Here is a 21,379-nt window from a genome sequence, read left to right as displayed (position 1 = left end):
CCTACCCCAGTGAGTGTTTTTTCATTTTTCATTTGGAATATAATTTTTAAAACCAAAAAACCTGACATGGGTGTTGGTTGTAGTAGGTATGGATTATTATTTAATTTTCACTTACTACTAAGAACTGACCTTAGCCTGAATGTCACCACTAAAGCTTTCAGAACAGGAGCCCTGAAGGTAGAAGATTTAGTGTGAAAGAAATGAGGTCCCTAAGCTGAAATGCCCCCAATCATCCAGCTGGCCTATTTCCAGATTCCAAGGCCCAAGCAGTATTTTCACTATCAGTACTAAGGGAATTAACCTAAGGCAAGTGTGGGTGGCTTGCCTGAATGGTCCCGCCTCAGTATGTTAGAGAAGTGACTGGCTTCAGTGCCAGTCTTCAGGGTGAGGCTGGGTGTGGTGCAGAAGTCAGTCAGTCAGAGGCAGCACTGAGGCTGACCTGCAGTCACCATTTGTAGGCTGGGCAGCCCAGCCCAGCATGCAAGCCATGCTGAGAGCAATCAGCTGCTGGTTCTCAAGTTAGTTGGCCCATGAGTGCCAGAGCTGTTGAAGCCTGTCTGCTTGCCTGTCTGAACTCAGAACAGGACTGCCCATCTCTACAGTATGTTCCACTGTGTCGTACCTCCCTGGGTGTGGTCCCTCCCAGGTCTGTGCTGCAGTATCTGCCAAAGGCATGCTGGGCCTGCACCCACCCCAGCCAGACTTGAACCAAGATTGCCCTGTCCTGGGTGGCAGCTGCTCTCTTCCTGTAGCAAATCTGTGGCACTTAAACAGTAATTAAAAACTTCCCATTCTTCTGTTAACAAAACTACAGTGAGAACAGATACTAGTGAGGAAACTCAGGCAGACTGGACAGCTTCTGAAAGATTTCAGTGTGTGCTAGTGGCCAGTGACTGCTTAACTTGTCCTGCTCTGCTTGCAGAATGTCAGGTCACTAATGAAGGGTTAGTTAACCTGACACCCTCTAAACTACCCATAGCTGTCTTCCCCAATAGCTAAAGTGAATTATGGATTTCTTCCTGTCCCTTGTCTAGCTAACACAACATTGGAAGTTTTTTTTTTTTTTTTTTTTTTTTTTTTTTTTTTTTTTTTTTTTTTTTTTTGGTACTGGGGATCGAACCCAGGGCCTTGTGCTTACAAGGCAAGCACTCTACCAACTGAGCTATTTCCCCAGCCCCTGGAAGTTGGGACATCTGTCTACTCCCTACTCAGTGAGCTGGTGGCACATAATGGTCAGAAGGCCCTCCCCACTTCAATAGATGGTATAATATTCTCAATTCATTGGTTGTTCCAAGAGCAAACATGTCCAAGGTCAGGAAGCTGCTGCTCAGGTGCAAGGGGCTTGCTCTATGAGACCCTACCTTGGTTGGCCTTCCGCTTTTGCCATTAGATCACTAGGAGATGTACTCACATTGGTTCCAATCACTGACTAGGGTCCCCAGTCTGTCTTGTCCCCATGTTCCACCAACATCTCCCTTACCCCCACTTACCCACTTAGAAATATAAAATGGTTCCTTGTTTCTTCAGGATATAACACCATCGGGGATAGGGGTATGCCATCTGCTTCCTGTCAGACTCTGGGAACAGCTTCACAGGGGAGTGCAGCAAGCTGACCAATGGCTCATGTCAGCGCCAGTCCTCGAGAGAGGGACCTCTGCTTCCAAGTTCATGTGTTGCTTTTCTTCTTTTAGCTATTGACAAGAACACAGCCCAGGGCCGAAGCCCTGCAGAGGTGGCCCAAGATGTTCTTGCTGCTGTGGGGAAGAAGAAGAAAGATGTGATCCTGGCTGACTTGCTGCCTTCCTTGGCCATTTATGTTCGAACTCTGGCTCCTGAGCTCTTCTTCAGCATCATGGCCTCCAGGGCCAGAAAGGAGCGAAAAGCTAAGAATTCCTAATCCTGGCCAGAGCTAGCAACTCCAACCAATTCAAGCTATGATAAGAAGCAATATCTCCCAGGCTTGACTGCTCTACCAGGGATAGGTGTGATTGAAACTTTAATGGTGATTTGCCCTCCAGGTGGAAAAGACTGAAGAAACATTCCTCCTGCAGGTTCATGGTGCAGCCTCTGCAGATGGAGAACAGGAACCAAACAGGCAATGAGCTTCTTCCTAGGGGTGAGGAATAAACACTTAAGGAATAAATATGGAGATGGGTTTCAATTCTAAAAATATGAAATAAATGATAGGAACAGTAAGAGTCATAAACCTCAGTGACTAGAAGAACCATGTGTCCTTGAATTTCAGCCTTGATGACTGTTAGAAAATGTCTATCTTGGAATCAGATGTCATAACATCACTTGACCCAGTTGTTCTTGTGTTTGACGTATCCAAGATCACTTAACTCATTTGCTTTGGCAGAGACAACCTCCAGCACTTGGGAGAGAAGGTTGCAGTTATAGGAAATCATTATTCATATCCCTTTCCAGGGTCCTGTGAAAGCCCATTCAACACAGAAAATGGTGGGCTAGTATATGATGGGTTATGTGGCACATCCCAAATAATCCTGGCTTTAGCACCAAAAGCTATTCCCTATATTATTCCTGCTGACTATAACCACTGCCTTGCAGGATGCCAGGCACCACTCAAAGCAGATGAATTTCCTAAAGAGGTAGCAGCCTTAAGGAAGACCCCTGCATGGCCCTAGACATCCGATAGAAAAAGAAACCTTTAGAAACTGACCTGGTGAGCAGAGAGTTGAAGCAGTAGCCAATTTCCTGGTGGAGGGAGTTCATTCACTCATTATTGCCAGAAAGGCAGCCTGGGTCCACCTTTGATTTATTAAAAGTACATAGTTGAGGTTCTTCAGTGAGTCAAACTTCATTTAGGGAAAATTTTTTTCCTACTAATGAAACTGAAGTTTAAATAGTAGGTCTATTATAGACTTCCCCAAGTTGGAATAAAAGTCTCCTAGCAAATGATGTTGATGTCTTGCACTGACTTAACTCTGGCTCTGTTCAGCTCTTGTTTTAAACAGCTGCCTCTGACAGATGATAAAGATAGTTACAAGAGCCTGGGTTTAGGGCACTGGAGGCTTTCAAGTTTCCTGGGAGAAGAAGAACAAGTGGGTGATTAGATCTGGTGCCCTGGCTCACAACACATCCTGTGGACATTCCAGAAGCCTTGGATGAAGTGTGAATATAGACAAGGATGAGTGGTTCTTCATCTTCCACAGGAATCACCACCCCATTCCTGACATAGGAAAGAAAGTTTCTCAATGTCCAGGGTGGGCTGGAGCCGAGGCAGCAGCAACTGTTCCAGAATTAGTCCAGCCTCAAGTCAAGTGAAACTGCCAAGCATGTGGCAAGTTCAAAGGGCTCTCCCTCTAAGTGAAGTGAAAGAACACCTCTCCTTAGACATTTGTTGACTGGCACTTTTAGAATGACCCATGTCCAGCTGCTGTCCTTTCCTGTCCACTAAATAAAATGGTCAGCATTGGATATACTGCCCTCAGAAAAAAGAGTTCAGCAATGGTGTCCTCCATCTTCAGAAGACAGGGAATCTCATAGCCACTGTTCAAGGTATTGCTTTGGGAGCCACTGTGTCAGGTGGCTATGAGCCACCAAGCCCTATGAGCCTGCAGCTGTGGTGCAGGAAGCTTGGAACCTTACGTTCATTTCACCATGTGGATGCTTGAACCATGTCCAGTGGTCAACATGTAGTGGTTTCTTTACCTAACATTTTTAAAAACTTTCTAAAATGTATAATTTTCCCATATGAATAGAAAGTATAATGTAAAATGTAATTATTAACATCTAGGAAAATATAGCTACTTGCTAGAGGCTGAGCGTGGAGCTCCCTGCTCTTGAGGCTGACAAATTCCAGGGGAGCGTTAATGTCAGATGGATGCCCGTAGCCCCAGAGACCATGGTCCAAATGGTCTGTCATCAGTGTGCTTCAAGTTTTCTGTTGCTCCTAAAATGTCATTTCAGGTACCTCTGGAATTAAGAAAGCATTTCTGGAGAAAGCACTGGTTTGGACAAATGTGAGACCTCCTGAGGCAGCCTGTTCTCATGTGGAGGGCAACTAGTGCATCTTCCTGTGACTGAGCCTCCACCTGCACAGCCTGCCTTCAGTTTGTGGCCTCTGAACAACCTTCATTTTAATCTTGAACTTTTCGAAAGTGTTTAAATGTAAGAACTTGCCACCGGGGCAGCCATTTTGCTGCTGTTCCAGTTTAGTTTTTCTATCCTGGGAGGTTTTTTTGTTTTTGTTTTTTGGGCCCTCTTTCAATCTTGAATTCTGCTGGTAGGTCTGAAAAACACACTGTTTAATTGGTTCTGCCTTCAGATATCTGATTAAGTTCAAAGACACTTTCTACTTTCCTTTCCAAGCCTTTTGGTGCCATCTTGTGCTTCCTGCCCAAAACAGACTGAAAACTAAAACCAGTTTTTCCTTCCCAGCCAACAAGTGCAAAGGGGAAATAGTGAGAACACAGTTTCTTGGGTGCACAGCCTGGTTCACAGCAAGTCTCCCACCCTTTTGGGACAGGTGGGCGTGATAGTGGCTAAACCAGATGTGAAAACTGGAGGAGTCAAGAGAGACTGAGGAGGAGACCTAGGTGGAAAGAGCATCAGGGTCTGCCCTTCACATTTCCTGGTTAGCTTCTCTGAAACTGGATGGGGTGGGTAGTTAAGATTAAAGTGATTTGCTGGATTAGTTACATGACCCATTCCCTGAAATGACCCGCATGGGACTTGGGTGGATTTTCCACAGGATCTGCATCATGTGACCTTTGCTTCCTCTCAATTGGCAATTACTGAAAGCTATTTCTAACCCGCATGACACAGGTGAACATGAGCCACTTGTCAGGATCCCTGCTGTGACAGCTCCTCTGTGGAGGAGGGAGGTATGTGTCTGTTGCTCCCATGGCCTTGCCTTGGTCACACTCATCCCTGCCCTGCTGTCTGCAGAGGCACTGCAGCCTCACTTGCATGACCAGGGACCACATAACTAAGATGGCATTTCACAGTCTGAGTTACTACATCTAACAAGAGTCACTTTGTTTAGTGTGACCTGATTTCTATTTTTGGTGAGGTCATCTGCTTGGCTGACCCAAGGTCCCACAGCCTGTCCAATCCTAGCCACCTCCCCCATGAAATCTGATGTGCAGAAAGAGCACAGCCAGGCCAGGCATGGAGCTCCCTTTCCAAATCTGGACCTGTCTGTTACAAAAACACCTACCATGATTTCCTGCCCAGCAGTTGTCAGAGCCTGCGAGTTTTCACGGGCAATGCATTTCCAACTTGTCCTACACAATTGGGATGAGGCCTGTTTGTCCAGGATCGCTTTTGCCCAATGCTGTTACCACTTTATTGTTCCCACTGGCCAAAGGCCACCATGTAAACCATACTGTACACCTAACATCTTGTCACTCAGCACTCAATGATTAGTATTATTAGAACAAAGTTTTTAAAATGTTTTGTGGGCTATGGTACTTTTTAAATCTTTGCATCTCCCCTACCAAAAACGGCTTAACCACCCCCAGAACCTTGCTGTGCACCCTGGGTGAAGCCTCCTCACGGCTTTGAGGACCAGACCCTCCTGATGGATCCTTCGTGGCTGGGTGAAAGGTCAATCTGGCCGTCTCTTGAAGACTGTCCTTCATGAGTGCTGTGTGACTCTTAGGGGAGAACTGGGCCACTGAGGCCTCAGCCTTTGTAAAGGGAATTATTTTCCATTTATCCAAAACCTCAACAGGAGCATGGAAGATGGTGCATAATATGCCTTTTGGCTGAGAAAGGAGCATAGGACTGGGCTGCTGTGGAATGGCCCCCAAGACCAGCCAGGACTCTTCCCTTGACCTAGTACATGGGTTGAATTCAGTCCACATATCAGGAACAGCTGTGGTGCTTTAAAAAAAAAAACAAAAAACCAAAGATGTTAGCACCTGTGTCCTCCTAAACCAGAATTTCTGGACAAAGGTTCTCGTGCCCCAGAATTTCCTAGGGGAACCCAAAGAAAGACCTGTGATCTCTAGGCCCCATTACTTTACCATGTCCCTGAACACCAGCATGTTGGAACTGGCCACAGCAAGGACACTAGGTTATTGGGGCAGGGGCTGGCCCCAGACCTCAGATCCAGACCAGTTCTTGCTACAAGTGGTGACACTAGGCTGCGTGAGGAGCACGAGGCGTCCGCAGTGCCTGTATACCCCATGTGCAGCAGCAGCTGCAGGCACCATTATGGACAGAGAGAACAGCAAAGTTGAAATTCTCATAATTTTAATAATGGTCAATAGCTTCTGGTTGGCTCTGAATGGTACAGTTAAACAATATACTCCAAGACCCCCCCCCCCCCAAGCACGTTCACACCCCCTCAGTAGCACTGGCTTCCATCCACATTCCACTGCCCAATCAGACTTCCACAGCCTCAGAACCCCTCCTGGGTTATGGAAATCCATATCTTAGTGTAATGAGCTGAAAAAACCCTTGGTACACCCATGATCTGTGTTCTTTTTTAAAAATAACAAGTATTAAACCAAACACCTTCCCAGGCTGCCTTGCAGAGCAAAAAGTATTACTGTGGCAATCTGAATCCTCTCATCTCTTGTGGGCTGTGTGGCTCTGCTCCTCTCCCTGCTCCACTGAAGTCATACAGCGTAGAGTTCGTAAATCTTCTTTACACAGTACACCAGGGCAGCCAGTGCTATCGTGTTGTGCAGTCTCTTTCTGTGCAGGTCGTCCTTCCGGACCAGCACCACTGGGGTGGAGGAGGTGAGTGTGTGCAGAGGCAGGCGGGACAGTTTATAGGCATCGTATTCCACTTGGTACTTGCAGCAAGGGTCAAACTGCCAGGAGATCCCGTAGAGGGTGCAGCATGCCAGGCTCAGCGCGCCAGCGGGCAGGGAGATGTAGTGGGAATAATCTAAGGGCAGTGCCAATGGGGTGAAGAGGCAGGCGGTGCCTGCCAGCACGGTTGTCTTGTGCAGGCAATTGCCCACGGTGATCCAGCGCGCAGTCTCATCGCCGATGCGGGTGGGCTCAATCACAATGTACTTGTACTGGGCTTCCAGGGCCTGCTCCAGCTCATATTCAAACTGGTCTTGGGCGTTCTCCCCATTGTAGATCTCATGCACAATGTAGCAGTCCGTGGCTGACAAGCTCACCCTTTGATGGGGGAGAGAGACAAGGCAGTTAGGCCAAGAAGCACTGGACTAGGTTTCACTAAGATGCTGGAAGCGCCACTTAGGTGTTTATCTGCTCTAGAACCCAACACACAAGATAATCAGTAAACATTTTTCTTTTGAAAGAATGAAAGAGCAAACCAAAAAAGACGCAGCAAAAGGAGTAACCAGTGCATCTGACAAGCTACCATCTGCATGCCAGCTTGCTGGGGAGCCGAGTGTGGCACCCTAGCAGACCGACAAGTCAGCACACAGCCCAAAGGGGAAAAACATGATTTCAGCACAGAATGCCATGAACCGGAACACAGCAGAAGCACAAGGTCAACAGCTCGGAAGTTGTTCTGGGCTTATCAGGCAACTGCAGGAGGGTTTTTCTATGGAAATCAACTCACCCTCCAGGACATGATACTGAACCTGCCCTTGGCTCACTTCAAAAGTGGTCATCCAAGGTCTGTACAACCCAAAATAAAGAGAGACAACTTCACCCCAGGGGCCTGAAAACCTTACTCCTCCAGCCCTCTGGGAGGACAGGCTGCAGTACAGCAGACCCAGGAACAGCAGCTATCCCAGGGGAAATGCAGCCCTCTCTCTGAGCTGGGAAAAGAGCAACAATGGCTCTCAACTCATGGGCAAGAAGCATCTGTGCGGTTTCTCAAACATGCAGCCCAGATGATGGCCCCAGCTGGACCCTGCAGGCCCAGGACTCTATCACCACTGAGGGCTACTCTCATGCCTGCAAAGACACTGTTCAACCTTTTGCTCCCCCAGCACTGCAGATGGATGACATGACCCTGAACTAGGTTCTTTACCTAGGAGCCTTATGGAAAGGCTCAGCTCTGTGTCAAAGCAAGATGACAGCTGAGCCCTGGGTCTCAGCCCCAGCAGCAAGCATGGGCTGAAATGGCTTGTTGGGCAATTTAAGGTTTTTATACAGACTTCCTATCTAAAGCAGAATCTTCTCACACCCAGGACAGGCAAACCTAAGTACAGGGCTGCACACCCCTTTCCATGTTTCCTGGGGTCTTATTTTGACCTGTTCAGATCTAAGCCTCCATAATGTCATCTAGCATGGACTGCTTCTCCTAGATTTATGTCTTCTGCTCGTTTCATAAGATGCCTTATTCAGCTGGATGTGGTGGTAGACGCCTGTAATCCCAAGTGACTCTGGAGGCTGAAGCAGGAGGATACCAAGTTTGAGACCAGACTCAGCAAGTTAACAAGACCCTGTCTCAAAATATTAAAAAAAAAAAAAGGGGGGGCTGGAATGTAGCTTAGTGGTAAAGCACCCCTGGGTTAGGTCTCCAGTACCCCACCACAAAAAAAGGTCATCTTCAAAGCCCCACAGAGACATTAAAGACATAGCTTTATGGATGAACCAAGCTTTCTAGCCTACAATGTTACTACCTAGTTGTGCAGAGCTATATATCATATGCTTCAATGAAAAGTAGCCCCTAGTCCCCAAAGCTGGTGGTCATTGCTTCCCCACCCAAATGTATGCCCCTCAAACCAGGGGGCTCTGGGTCACTGTGCTATTCTCCCTGACAGGAACTAGGCCCCTTCAGTGGCCAACAAGCACAAACAAAGTGTTCACAGCCTACTTGGCTAGTCCCAGCACCCACACGGTGGCAGCCATACTGGCATGCACTCTAGCAACTGACACCATAGAGACTAGTGAAGACACCTAAAAGGACGTTATCCAGAACCCTCTCAGTTCACCATAGGAGGATCCCAATCCTCCCTGAAAGAAACAACATGGAGGAGTGCAGTGGAAACTGGACTGCAGGGGCAAACACTAAGAAACAGGCAACCAGAGAGCCCGACAGAACACAGACTCCTTCCAGTTGTCACTCTTGGGCAGGATCTGACACTTTAATTATTTATTTAGGGGGCTGGGGATGGAAACCCAAGGCCTCACACATGCTAAGCATGTGCTCTACCATTAGCCACACCTCAAGCCAAGATTCAGCACTTTAAAAATTCATTTTTAGTAAACAGATAAGCAAACCTCAGAGGCAGGGTTTCACTCTAGTTGGATGAACTGATTAATGTTCTTATGTGGGCACATCAAAAATGAAAGTCACAGTAAAGAGCAGACTGTGCACCCATGTGCCAAGGGAGGGGATCCCACTCCCAGATGGGACCCCCTTTAATAAAAGGCTCTGGCTTGGACCCAGACAAAAGGAACTCCTTATCCTGAAAAAGTATCTGTAATTAAGCTGAGTTAAGGCAAAGCCTGCTAATTAAATCACAGGCCCTGATTAAACAGTGCACTGGAGAAAAATTACTCCCTGGGGTCAGATAAGAAGCCTCAACATGGGCTGTGGTCAAAGCAACCTGTGACATGGTGTGTCAGTCACTGGGCTGCCAAAGACACACAGGAAGCTGATGAAATGGAAAAGCAGGGTTTCCCCTTTAAGTTTCTTTGTGAAGTTTCTTCTTCTGGAGAAAATTCAGAGGGAGGTAACAGCAGCTGTTTCTCTCAGGCAGAATTCAGCATCTTAAAAGCCTTAAAAAGACAAGCCAGCCTGAATCAGGGTTTCACTCTAGCTAATGAATAGGGGCCGAGTAGTCTCTGGCAGGCACACAGAAATCAGTCAGTGCTAAGGTGTGACTGTGCTCCCTGGTGTGTGGGAGTGACAGGGTCTTGACTCCCAAGTGGAAGCATTTCTGGCTAAGAGATTTCATTTCCTTTGTGGTCATGTGTAGCCAAGAGAGGCCAAGGGTCCAGAGAACAAGAGACCCAAGGGATCAAATCATGCATTCATCTGTGAAACCAAAAAGGAGTTGCTTTCAAACTAGTTGTGTGTTCTGCAGACTCTGAAATGAGGGAAAGACACCTCACTGTGGGATGTCAGAAGTGAGCGCTCATCCCTGTGGAATACTCAAAACAAAAGATGGCATCAAGCTGGGGTTACAGAATGTTCTCACCCAAACCCTATTCCACCACGGTGTCTTGCTTGCCCTTCTCTGCCTGGTAGGCTTGTAGCCATCCTGAATGTAGTTTTCACATGGTGTTTTTCCCAGTGAGGAATGTCCAGTCAAACCAGCACCTGGATTGGGCCGGAACGCTCCATCTAGGAAACACATCAGTGGGCAGGTGTCATCTCTCCAACCCTTGACAGGTCCCCAGCTCCCTCTCCAAGCCCAGATGGTACCCACACCCACCCAGGCCCACCCTGCCCCAGGCCCTCTGCATGGCAGGATCCCTCAGGTTCCTTGGGCAGGCACAGTGGACAAGGTTACCTACTGCCACTTGTCAAGACAGATTGTGTGAGTGTGTCAAGTCCCAACATGTCTGGGAGTGACTTCAGAGACCTCCAAGATCCAGCCTTACTACTGTTGTCCTGCATCCCAGCCCTACAGCATGAGAATAGCAGCAAGCAGACCCTGGGTCAGTCAAGTGCTCCCAAGGCAGTGGGTTCTGTCCTCACTGGATCCAGGCATCTGTTGCCCTCACTGTAGGTGGTCTCATGAATGCCACAGCTTGTAGTGAGCCAGTGTAAACACAGGTGTGTCCACCTGACACATCTGTGAGCTGGTTCCATAGATGACACCCCACTGCTTGCCAAGCCATCACTTCAGCTTCTTGGAGCCCCACTGTCTTACTAGGAGCAGCTCAGCCTGCTCCTATCCCACTAGGGCAAAACACATGGTGTGGAAACAAGAACAAGAGCCAACGGAAGGCACCAGGTACTTAAACCAGAGCAGGTTCTGAAGACAGCCCAACACAGTGTCCTGTTCTACTGTCCCAAGGACCAATAACTACTTCTGCTGTGAAAGTCAGTTAAGGAAAGGAATTCTCATTTTGTCAGGTTGGGATAAAATCTCTTGAAGTCTAAAGAAGTAAATTTCTAGGATACCATATGATATACAAGGAAGGAGATGGCAAGATTCAGACCACAACAATCCAGACACACAGGAAGGAGGAGAAGCTCTGTCAGAGTCCATCAGGCCAGTCCAAGCAATCAGCACCCCATTTTCCTGTGTGCTGGTGGAAGCAGGGTGCTATCTGTTACTGTCAAGTGGATTTTAAAGGGCTCAGGTCCACACTGGTAATATGGACTCTGGACTGTTCTACTTCAGAAACTGGTTGCTGAATTCTCTGAGAGCGAGCCAAATCCAGTCAGTGCTCAGCCATGCCAGCACCCACCCCAAAAGCTTGTTTTTGCTTCTGGGTCAAATGCAACCCAGCTAAGAACCCAGTTGGAAGGCTGCCTTGAACCATTCAGAGCATCATCAACTGATCTCCAACTTACAAGGCCATAGGCCTTAGAACCTACATGGCCTGACCCTGGGATGTGGAAGCAGATTTTTTAGAAAAGCAATACAGTATCTCTTATGAGTATCCCTTACCAAATGCTTAAGATAGAAGTGTTCAGCATTTGGGGATGTCTGAATATACATAATAAGATGTCTTGGCAATGGGACCAAGTCTGAACACGAAATTCTTTGGTTTCACCACACCTTGTAGCCTAAAGGTAAATTTATACAATATTTTTAGTGCACCTGCATTTTGACTGTTACCTATCACATGAGGTTCAGTGTGGAATATTCTACTTGTGGCATCATGTTGACACTCAAAATCTTTCAGATTTTGGAGTATTTTGGATTAGGCATGCTCAACCTATAGCCAGCTGGAATCTTTTGCACTCAGGGCTTACTAAAACCATAATTTTGCTTTTCTCTGGACATGTGAAATGACCGAGAGTCTACATTAAGAAAGCAAACAAAAAGTGATGGAAATAATAATAGAAAATACCATGAAAATCAAGTTAAAAGGAAAAGGCAAGGTATAGAACAGTGTTTATAATATGCCATCAATAGTGTATTTTTTTTTTTTTTTAAGGTATCTATTTGCTTTTATATGCACAGAACATTTCTGGAAGGAGACGAAAAGACCTGAGAATCTGTCACTAAGGAGGGAACTGAATGGTTTGGAAAATAAAAGGAAGGGGGTCCCTTTTTACTAAATGATCTTTTGATTTTTTTAAACCTGGCATAATATCGGGCACTTTAAGAATCACTAAATGCAGTTTGCCAGCACTGGGGTCACTGTAGCCTCTGAGTCTTCAGTGGGGCAGGCGACAACCTGTTCAAGCAACTCCAAGGGCTGCTGCAGACACTGTGCTGCCTCTGTTCACAGCACTTGTGAGTGGACATTATGGACCTGTCTCTCTTCTTCCATCTGCAACCACATTTGGCCTTTGGGCTTGCCACCAAGAGGAATCGGCTGGTGAAGGAAGCCCTGGGGCATGCTGCATTACAGTCAAAATGCACCATAGTGAAAACTCAACAGGCCACAAAATATCCTCTTTGGGACCTGGGTACTCTAAGAGTATGCCAGACAGCCTACTCAGAGACCAGCCCTATGTCCAGCCCATACCATGATGCCAGGCTTGAATTTCAAATGTGGGAATCGCTGAAGTCTGTTGACACCCCCTAAAAAGTCAAGAGCTATACAAGTTTGTGCAAAGCAGCACTGTTTGGTGAGTGCAAGTGACTAACAAGAACTAAACTGAGCTGTACGCCACCAGAATGAGGATGAATAGATGCCAGCTTGTGTGTGTGTGTGTGTGTGTGTGTGTGTGTGTGTGTGTGTTAGAGGGGAGGGCACACGTAGATACCTCTTGTGCACAACTCAAATGCAAAGTTAAAGTTGTAGGAGACTATGAAGAAGTACAAGGAGATGGGGGTTCATGAGCTCTGCTGGGGGGAGGCTCATATGGGCCAAGGTAAGGCTAGTTTTCTACTTGCTAAACTCAGTGGTAAGCACAAGGTTATTATTAATTTTTAAATGTGGCAAATGGACATAATTTTACCATTTTAGTCATTTGAAGTGTACAGTTCAGCAGCATTAAGTACATTCACATTATTGAACACATCATTTCTAGAACTTCTTCCCATTAAATAACTTGCCATCCCCTGGCAACCATCATTCATTCTACTGCCTGTCTCTATGAGTCTGACTATTCTAGAGAACTCCTATGAGTGGAATCACACAGTACTTGTCTTTTTGTGACTGGCTATTTCACTTAGCATAATGCCCTCAAGGTTCAGCCATATTGCACCATGTTCCAGAATCTCCTTCCTTTTTAAGGCTGAATAGGATTCCATTGTATAGCTACATCATACTTTGTTTATCCATTTATCTGTCAATGGACACTTGGGTTGTTTCCACCTTTTGACTATTGTGAATAATGCTGTTATGAACACAGGTGTACAAGTGTCTATTCAAGTCCCTGTTTTCAATTCTTTTGTTTATATGCCCAGAAGTGGAATTGCTGGATCATACAGTAATTCTATGTTCAATTTTTTATGGACCTGTGGTAGTTTTCCAGTGATGGTACCATTTTACCTTACCACCAAGAGTGCACAAATTTATCCACATCCTCCCTAATACCTGTCCTTCCTCCCTCCCTCTCTCCTTCCCTTGGGATTGAACCCAGGGGTGCTCTACCACTGAGGTATACCCCCAGCCCTTTTTTGAGACAGGGTCTTGCTATACTGCTCAGGCTGGCCTTAAATTGGCAATTCTCCTAAGTCACTAGGATTCTGCTTTTGTTTTAACAGTAGTCATTCTATAATGAGTGTGATGTGGTAAGTCACTGTAGTTATTTTTTTCTTTGCCTACTAGGGACAGAACTCAGACCCTTGCACTTGCTAAGCATGCTGAACTACATTCCCAGCCCTTGAATTGTATTTTTATTGAGGTAGAATGCATAGGCCATACAATTTACCCACTAAAGGTGGACAATTCAGCAGCTCAGCATTTTCAGAGTTGTGTAATCAACCCCACAATTTTAGAACACTTTCATCACCTCAAAAAGAAACCCTGGCTGGGTGTGGTGTTCTACACCTGTAATCCTAGCAATTTGGGAGGCTAAGGCAGGAGGATAGCAAGTTCAAGGTCAGCTTCAGCAACTTAGTGAGACTGCCTCAAAATTAAAAAAAAAAAAGAAAAAGAAAGAAAGAAGGGATAGAGTTGTACAGCACCCCTGGGTTCAATCCCCAGCTCCACAAAACAACAATGACAAAGCCCAAACACCTGTACCTGTAACCATTGAAAACATTTTCCATTTCCCTTAGCCCTTGGCAACCAACATTCCACTCCATGACTATGGATTTGCCAATTCTGGGCCTTCCATATAAACAGAATCATATGTGTTGTTTTATAACTGGCTTCTTTCATTTACCATCACTTAAAAATTTTTTTTTCTTTAGCTATAGATGGACACAATACCTTTATTTTATTTTTATGTGGTGTTGAGAATCAATCAGTGTCTCATGTGTGCTAGGCAAGTCCTCTACCTCTAAGCCACAACCCCAGCCCTATCATTACATTTTTAAGTCATCACATTGTGGCTGGGTGCCATGGTGCACACCTGTAATCCCAGTGACTCAGGAGGCTAAGGAAGGAGGAATGCAAGTTTAAGGCCAGTTTCAACAACTTAGCAAGACCCTATCTCAAAATAAAAAAAGGGTTGGGGATGTAGATCAATGATGAAGAGCTCCTGGGTTCAATTCACAGGACCAAAAATAAATAAATAAAATCATCATGTTTTAACATATAAACTTTTGATGTATTTACATCATTTTTTAAAACACAAGAGAGATAGATGTATGAGGAAAGTATTGCTACACCAAAAAAGATCAATATCATTTTTCTTCGGGTGGTAGCCTAACAGTTCACCTCTAAATTTATTTTTCTTCATGCTTTTGCTTTTTATTAAAAAACAAATAAATGTACTTCTTTTATAATAAGAAAAATAATCATAAACCTTTTCATAAAAAGATAATCTCACTCAACAACCTGTATCCCTTGAGGTGAAGAGACCTGACAACCAGTGAGTCTGCACTGCTCAGGATAGCAGGAGGCAGCTTACTTCCAGCTCTGGAAACTTCTCAATGCCCAAGGAGAAGCCACAAGGAATAAGCCCACCAGTCCAGAGATGTCCAGGAGCAGAGAGCTTCTCATGACTGATGTATCATGTTGGTATCACACCCCTGCAGTCCTGCCAGAGAAAAGGTGGACAATCCCATTCCCTTTTCACTCAAGCAAGCAATGGCCACACTGCCCTGCATGCTTCCATCATTTCCTGGTCTTGCTAGACCCAAAAGAACTCAACCTAACTACAGTACAAGCAATGTCTTTAGCTCATTTCCTGAAGTGGGGATCAAGACTTTCTCAGGCCGGGTTCAAGTGTGAGTTCACCTCTAAAAAGGGGAGAACTGGGCACAGTGATGCATGCCTATAATTCCAGCTGAGGCTGGAGGATCGAAAGTTCAAGACCAACCTTAACAACTTAGCAAGACCCTGTCTCAAAACAAAAACGGCTGGGAGTATAGCTCAGTAGTAGAATGCTTCTGGTTTTGACCCACAATATCACAAAAGAAAAACAAAACAAAGGGCATAAGCTCCTTGAAGGCTAAGACTTTACATCATGACACCCCAGCACTGGGCCTAAATGTAACAGGTTCCCAAAAGAAAGTAGATGCACATTTGTTAATGAGTGACAGGAAGAGAAAATGATGGTACAATGATATAATTAAGAGAAATGATGCCTGAAAAATTAAATTAGGTCCACTGTCAGCCTGCTTTTTACTTTATATGTGTCATTTGATTACCATGTGTGACATGAGGTGCGGGACTCTACCTCAGTCACCAGGGCCAGGAAACGTGTTTTTGGCTAACCAACCACTGCTTCCTTAGGGCCCTAAAGAAAACAGATTAGGCAGGAAAATCCTGTGTCACCAAGAGAAGCACAGGCACATAGGCCCAAAACAGTTCCAAAAATCCAAGGAACTTTCACAGGGCACCTGATGCTTTCATCCATCTCAGAGAAAACCACGTGCAAGAGGCCACTTTCCTACTCTTCAGTCTGGTAATCAAGCAGTAATTCTGCCTCAAGAACAAGAACACAATACACTAAGTGTGGAAGTCAAGGGGCCTGGGTTCAAGTTCTCTCACTAGCTTTGTGTCCAAGGACAAAACACCTTGCTAACCTGTGCCAGTTTCCCTGTGTCAAAAGGGGCCAAAGGCCCTGGTTCTCCCAAAGCACTGCAATGCCCTCAGGACCTGGGCCAGGTGTACAAATCTAATTTGAAAAGCACCACCCAGTGTGAGGCACCTGTGACTGTTGAATTTAATTACAATTAGATAAAATAAGTTCAGTCCCTCAGTCACACTAGTCACATTTCAAGCATTCAATAGCCACATGTGGCTCACAGCTGCCCTGATGCACAACAGAGATAGAGAACGTTTCTGCCATGGTGCCAAGTTCTTCTGCACAGCCCTTACCTCAACTGTTAAGGCCGTTATTGGCTTTTTATGACATGAGTACAAATCCTGTGCCTGTTCATCTCATCCAGACCAGGAAGAAAAAAATTTCCATCACACAAGAGGGCCAGAATGGGAATCACTCAAGAGACATTAAAAAACCCCAACAGTCCTCAGCACTAAAAGGGAAGGATCAGATCAGAAAGGGGTCTGTAGCCCCAGCAATGTGAACCAACCTGCCCCATGTGGCCATCTGTTGAGCTGGAGAGGGCACTAAACTACGTTGACAGCCTAGACCTCATCATCTGGGTGCACAGATAAAATACAGCCCTCTAGAGGAGGATGTGGTGCTGACTCTAGTAATTCCATGAATCTGGCCGGTAACATATGCTTGGGCAGACGGCTGCATAGGCCAGGGGAGGGAAGGTTGCCGAAAATGATCAAACCCTAAAAGCTGAAGACTCCAGGCTGCCATGCATCATGATTAGATGCAGACTGGTGCATGTTCACATGACTATAAGAACAAGAACTCAGAGCACATGGCTAGACTCACATTCCAACAATCACGGAAAACTCAGGGATGCTCAGGAGTCCTGAGAGAGAGAGGCACCAAGCAGTCCAAATAAGATAGGTGGGACTGTGAGCTAGTCCAGGCTGGCACCAGGGTGGCAAAACACACAGATACCTGCTCTGTGCTTTCCTAGATGAGTGAGTGTACCTCAATGACACTAGCAGGACAAGTGGCAATCTGTTTGATGTATTTACTGCCAGTATGCTGAATTTTGGACAAGAATTTAGGTTATAGCTCAGAGTCTGATGTTCTTCCTTATAAAAACTGTTGATTCCCTAAATTTAATGGAGTGCAGAGAAAAAAAAATCAACATGTAAGCAGCTATCAGTTTGGTATTTCCACCCCTCCTAGGTCAGCACTGTCCACAGCCACAGAACTTAATGCAATGGTGGAAAGTTTTGTTCTAATATGGTAGCCACTAACCAAAAGTGGCTACTGAGCACTTGAAATGCGGCTGGTGGGACTGAGGTGCTAAATTTTTCATTTAATTTAATTAATTTAAATGTAATCACATGTGGCTAATGACTATGAAATTTCTGTGATAGTTCAGTAATTCAGTTCTAATCTAGAATTGAGTCTAGAAACACTCAAGAGCCAGGCAGAGCAAAAACCCCTCCAGCACATGCAGCAGAATCTGTAGCCACTGGCAAATCCAGCAAATTGTTCCAAAGCATTGCTCTGCTCCAGCCCATCCCAGACCACACGATGTGGCCTTCAGTTTCAACATGAAGCAGATACCATCCATATGTAAGCAGTGACTTGGGATAGTGCTCTTATAATGTGGAGGTGAAATTTGAGTCAGTCTGAATGTGACATGGAACAAAGTCATTTAGGAGCCATAAACAGCCTAATTTAGTCATGAGAGCCAATAATACACTCAGGCCTCATAATCTATGGTGCTAGGGCAATCAATTAATCCGGCCTGCTCCACCCAAATTCTTGCCACTAACTGAGGAATGGAGGTATGCCCAGAAGTCAGCTTCATAGCCCAGGGGCGGGTTAAGTTTCCAAGCACTGCTCAGCGTGGGAGGATCTTAGGAAAGATGTGCACAGGCAAATGACTCCTCTGAAGGAACCTGGCTAGGGCCTTATAGCAAAACTCAAGGGGGGGGACCTCCAGTCATACCATGTTATCTGGAAAGAGGGCAGATGGTGACTCTGAAACAAAAAAAGAAAACAAAAAAACCAGATGCCCATTCCTGGATGACAGGCAACAAGTGCAAGTACAGTTCCTAACCAAAGGTCACAGCCTAAACATCTACAGAGACCAGGCAGGTAACTGCAATGAGTCAAGCTGTCAGGAATAATGAACTAAAGAGCACTTGCCCTAACCAAAGAGAAAGACACTATACAGCTTTGCAGGCACCTTTATGTGAAATCTTTTGGCAACTCAAATTCTCTTAAAAATCTGTTGAGGGGCAGGCGCAGTAGCACACACCTACAATCCCAGTGACCTGGGGGGCCAAGGCAGTAGGATTACAAATTTGAAGTTAGTTTCTGCAGCTCTGTGTGATCCTGTCTCAAAATAAAAAGGACTGGGGGTGTAGCTCAGTGGTAGAGCATGCCTGGGCTCCGTTTCCAGTACTACCAAAAAAAAAAAAAAAAAAAAAAAAGGTGTTGAGGTCCAACCATGGAAGACTGGATTATTCAGTCTATGGGCTGTGGTTGGCAAAACTGTTTTGAATTAACTTATCTCAAGCCAAAATAAAAACAATTCCCAATATTATTTTCTTAGGTCTATAAACATTTAATCTTTGCTGGCAAGCTTCTGTACCATGTTTGAGTCATCTCTATTTGGCCCTTTGAGTTGTTCTTACTTAGTGAGGAAGAAAGCCTTTCTCTCTGATACTGAGTTTTCTAAGTCAGGTCATTTGCTATTACTGAAGAATCAATGTTTGCATTAAAGGTCTTAAAAGTGTTAGGTTTTAAGGGCATCTGGCAATCACAAAGGTAACTTCTTTTGACAGTCCAATCAGTCCAGTAAGAAATACCAGGTGGGAACTGAAAAGACAAATTCATTGCCACTGCTTTTAAGGAAGAGTCAATGAAAAAAAAGAATACTTGGACTTCAAGAATAAAAGGAAGTCGGGTGTGATGGCACACACCTGTAATCTTAGCCGCTCAGGAGGCTGAGGCAGAAGGATGGCAATTTCAAAGCCGGTCTCAGCAATTTAGCGAGGGCCTAAGCAACTCTGCAAGGCTCTGTCTCTAAATAAAAAAAAAAAAAAAAAAAAAAAAAGGGGGGGGGCTGGGGATGTGGTTCACTGGTTAAGTGTCCCTGGGTACAATCTCTGGTATAAAAAAAAAAAAAAAAAAGGAAACTATCACCACTGCCAAACAGGAAGAAATAATCTTCTAGGTAGGGAAAGCCATCTGCAGGCAATGTCAATGAACATGGGATGGAATCAGTTAAAGAAAAGGTACAATACAGACAAAACTTTTGCTGACAATCGAAAGACCAAAAAAAGAAAACCAAAACTTTACTTTCTTCTGATACCAATCAATCCTTAGCAAAATGGATAGGACAGTTTAATCCTATTGGCTCCACTGATATACACCCAAACTTCTAGAGGTTGAACAGTTTCTAGTAGCTTCTACTAGTTGAAAATGCTTTTCTGAAGCAAAACCTGCAAGTTCGATACGGAAACTACTCCAGTACCATCTTCTGAAAATTGGTTATTCAAATCGAGGTCCACCTTGGAAGAAACAAGCTCCTAAGCGTCCTAACAACACACCATTCATTGGGAAAGGTCACTTTAAAGGACTTGCAAAGTAGGAGCACTTGCTGAGAGCCCTCTATAAGTCAAGCACAGCCCCTCGAGGAAGCGGTCGGCCCTCAGCCGGGAAAGGCACATCTGCCAAGGTTCGTCTCCCGGCCGAACTTGCGCTTCGCGCGCCCTGCCCCCAGTCCGCCAGGCTCTGCAAGGCCTTCCCCTCCCTTCTCTCTGGATAGCCCTTCCTCGCCACGTCGGGGGCCGAGACCGCCACGTGCTCTGCCCGGCGGGGCGGCCGGTCCTCCCCGCGCGGCGGGCCCTCGCCCCCGCCCGCACGGCTGGGCGCATGGCCCTGCCCCACCGCCACCCTTCTGGAGTCCTCGGCACTGCCTGGAGGCCGCTCGCCCGCTCCCTCCGGATCCCGGCTCCTCCCGGGCTGGAACCCTTATGCCCGGCTGGGGACGAGGAGCCGGGGCTCGGCAAAGAGACGCGCAGCCCCGGGAGGACTCGCCGCGCTCCCCGATTCCCGGGTCTACTTTCCCGGCAGTAGCAAGCCGCTGGACCTCACCTCTCTCGGGAGCTGCCGCCGCTGCTGCCCGGGCCCAGACGCCTCCTTCCCCAAGCGGCCATCTTGGAGACTCTCGGCTCGCCCGTGTCTAGCGCCGAGGCGGGCGGGCGGGCCGAGGGGAAATGTAGTCCGGCCGGCAGCCGGGCGGCGCGGCCCGGGGCGCGCCGAACTACGGAGCCCACAATGCCGCGCGCCGGAAGCCGCAGCCGGGACGCGGGCGCCTAGGAGGGGCCGGAGCTCCCGGAGCTCGCAGCTTGCGAGTCGCGTCTGGACGTCCTTGGTTTTCGAGAGGGAGTGCTGAAGGAGAGTGGAAGGAAAGTGCCTACAACTCCCAGAGCGCCGCGCGGGGGCGGCTCGGCCCCGCCGCCCGCGCACTTCTGCTGCTGTTGCGGGCCGTGGGCCTCGCCCCTCCTGCCCTTCATAGCTGCCCTGACACTAAGGTCATCCAGGGGCTGGAGGCACCGCCGGGCCTCCTTGGAGGCAGTAGCCGCGGCCGCTCCCGCTCCATCCCCCGCAATTCTCTGGACTTTGGGCATACTTGAGAGACCGAGACAGACGCGGGCACTGCCGCCATGGAGCTCCTTTGCAGGTGCAAGCTGTTGGAAGATTCTGAAAGCAAAGACAGCTACGACACATGATCATCGCTGTGAGGAAAATAAAGTCTCTGCGTTAGAGAAAGTCTGAGATTTGGGTTGTATGTACTGCTGCACGTAATCATCATAATTTCGATACCTTTAAATGTATCAGTTGGGCAATTCATTCCCCCTGGTGAGAACTCTGTCCCAGGTCCTGGCATTTCCCTGTCTTACACTGCTGTAAACTGTCCCAGTTGCTGTTACCTCAGACTTACGGACAACTGGGGAGATCCCTTACAATTTGAGGACTTGTCTCCTGTTCCCACAGACACAATTGTTAAATATAATGATTGGTTCCATAATTAAACAAAACTAATGCAGGAATAAGTTCTAGATTCTGAGTGGTGAAGAGGCATAATCCAGACTAGTGGGACTCTGCAGGTCAGAGCAAGAGGGTTGAAAGATATAGTGGTGACTCTTAAACCACGTGGGATTCCTCTGCATTTCCCTCTGGCTAATGGCCTACTATAGTTTTAGCTGTTTAAAACCC

General features: G+C 46.6%; 2 protein-coding genes across 6 annotated transcripts in view; one reads left to right on the top strand and one right to left on the bottom strand.

The window, feature by feature from the left end:
* The window catches only part of DHRS7B (dehydrogenase/reductase 7B), a 41,532-nt gene extending 35,034 nt beyond the window's left edge, over nt 1-6,498 (top strand). For all 3 annotated transcript variants that reach the window (XM_079134347.1, XM_079134349.1, XM_079134348.1), the window contains one exon: nt 1,692-6,498. In XM_079134347.1, coding sequence (XP_078990473.1) covers nt 1,692-1,897 — 206 coding nt within the window. In that variant the 3' untranslated portion in view covers nt 1,898-6,498. The remainder of the gene's footprint in view (nt 1-1,691) is intronic.
* Nucleotides 6,206-20,934, bottom strand: TMEM11 (transmembrane protein 11). Of its 3 annotated transcripts, none has more exons than XM_079134351.1 (3): nt 20,255-20,361; nt 10,053-10,198; nt 6,206-7,107 (listed from the first exon to the last, which is right to left on the bottom strand). In XM_079134351.1, the coding sequence occupies exons 2-3, from the start codon at nt 10,112-10,114 to the stop codon at nt 6,591-6,593; spliced, it is 579 nt and encodes a 192-aa protein (XP_078990477.1). In that variant the 5' UTR covers nt 10,115-10,198; nt 20,255-20,361; the 3' UTR covers nt 6,206-6,590. The 3 variants fall into 3 exon arrangements, with proteins under 3 accessions (XP_078990477.1, XP_078990478.1, XP_078990476.1); XM_079134352.1 differs by lacking the exon at nt 20,255-20,361 and adding an exon at nt 10,985-11,846; XM_079134350.1 differs by lacking the exon at nt 10,053-10,198 and having other exon boundaries at nt 20,255-20,934.
* Nucleotides 20,935-21,379: the final 445 nt, after the last annotated feature.

Source organism: Sciurus vulgaris, assembly GCF_902686455.1.
Source record: "Sciurus vulgaris genome assembly, chromosome: 3".
Lineage (NCBI taxonomy): Eukaryota > Metazoa > Chordata > Mammalia > Rodentia > Sciuridae > Sciurus > Sciurus vulgaris.
This window is presented reverse-complemented; position numbering and strand designations above follow the sequence as displayed.

What these genes read in the sequence shown, in the direction of transcription:
- TMEM11 (XM_079134350.1), bottom strand. Translation starts at nt 20,316, where the DNA reads ATGGCCGCTTGGGGAAGGAGGCGTCTGGGCCCGGGCAGCAGCGGCGGC. An exon ending in GGCGGCAGCTCCCGAGAGAG is followed by an intron (nt 7,108 to 20,254) that starts GTGAGGTCCAGC and finishes CCCCCATCAAAG; the next exon opens with GGTGAGCTTGTCAGCCACGG.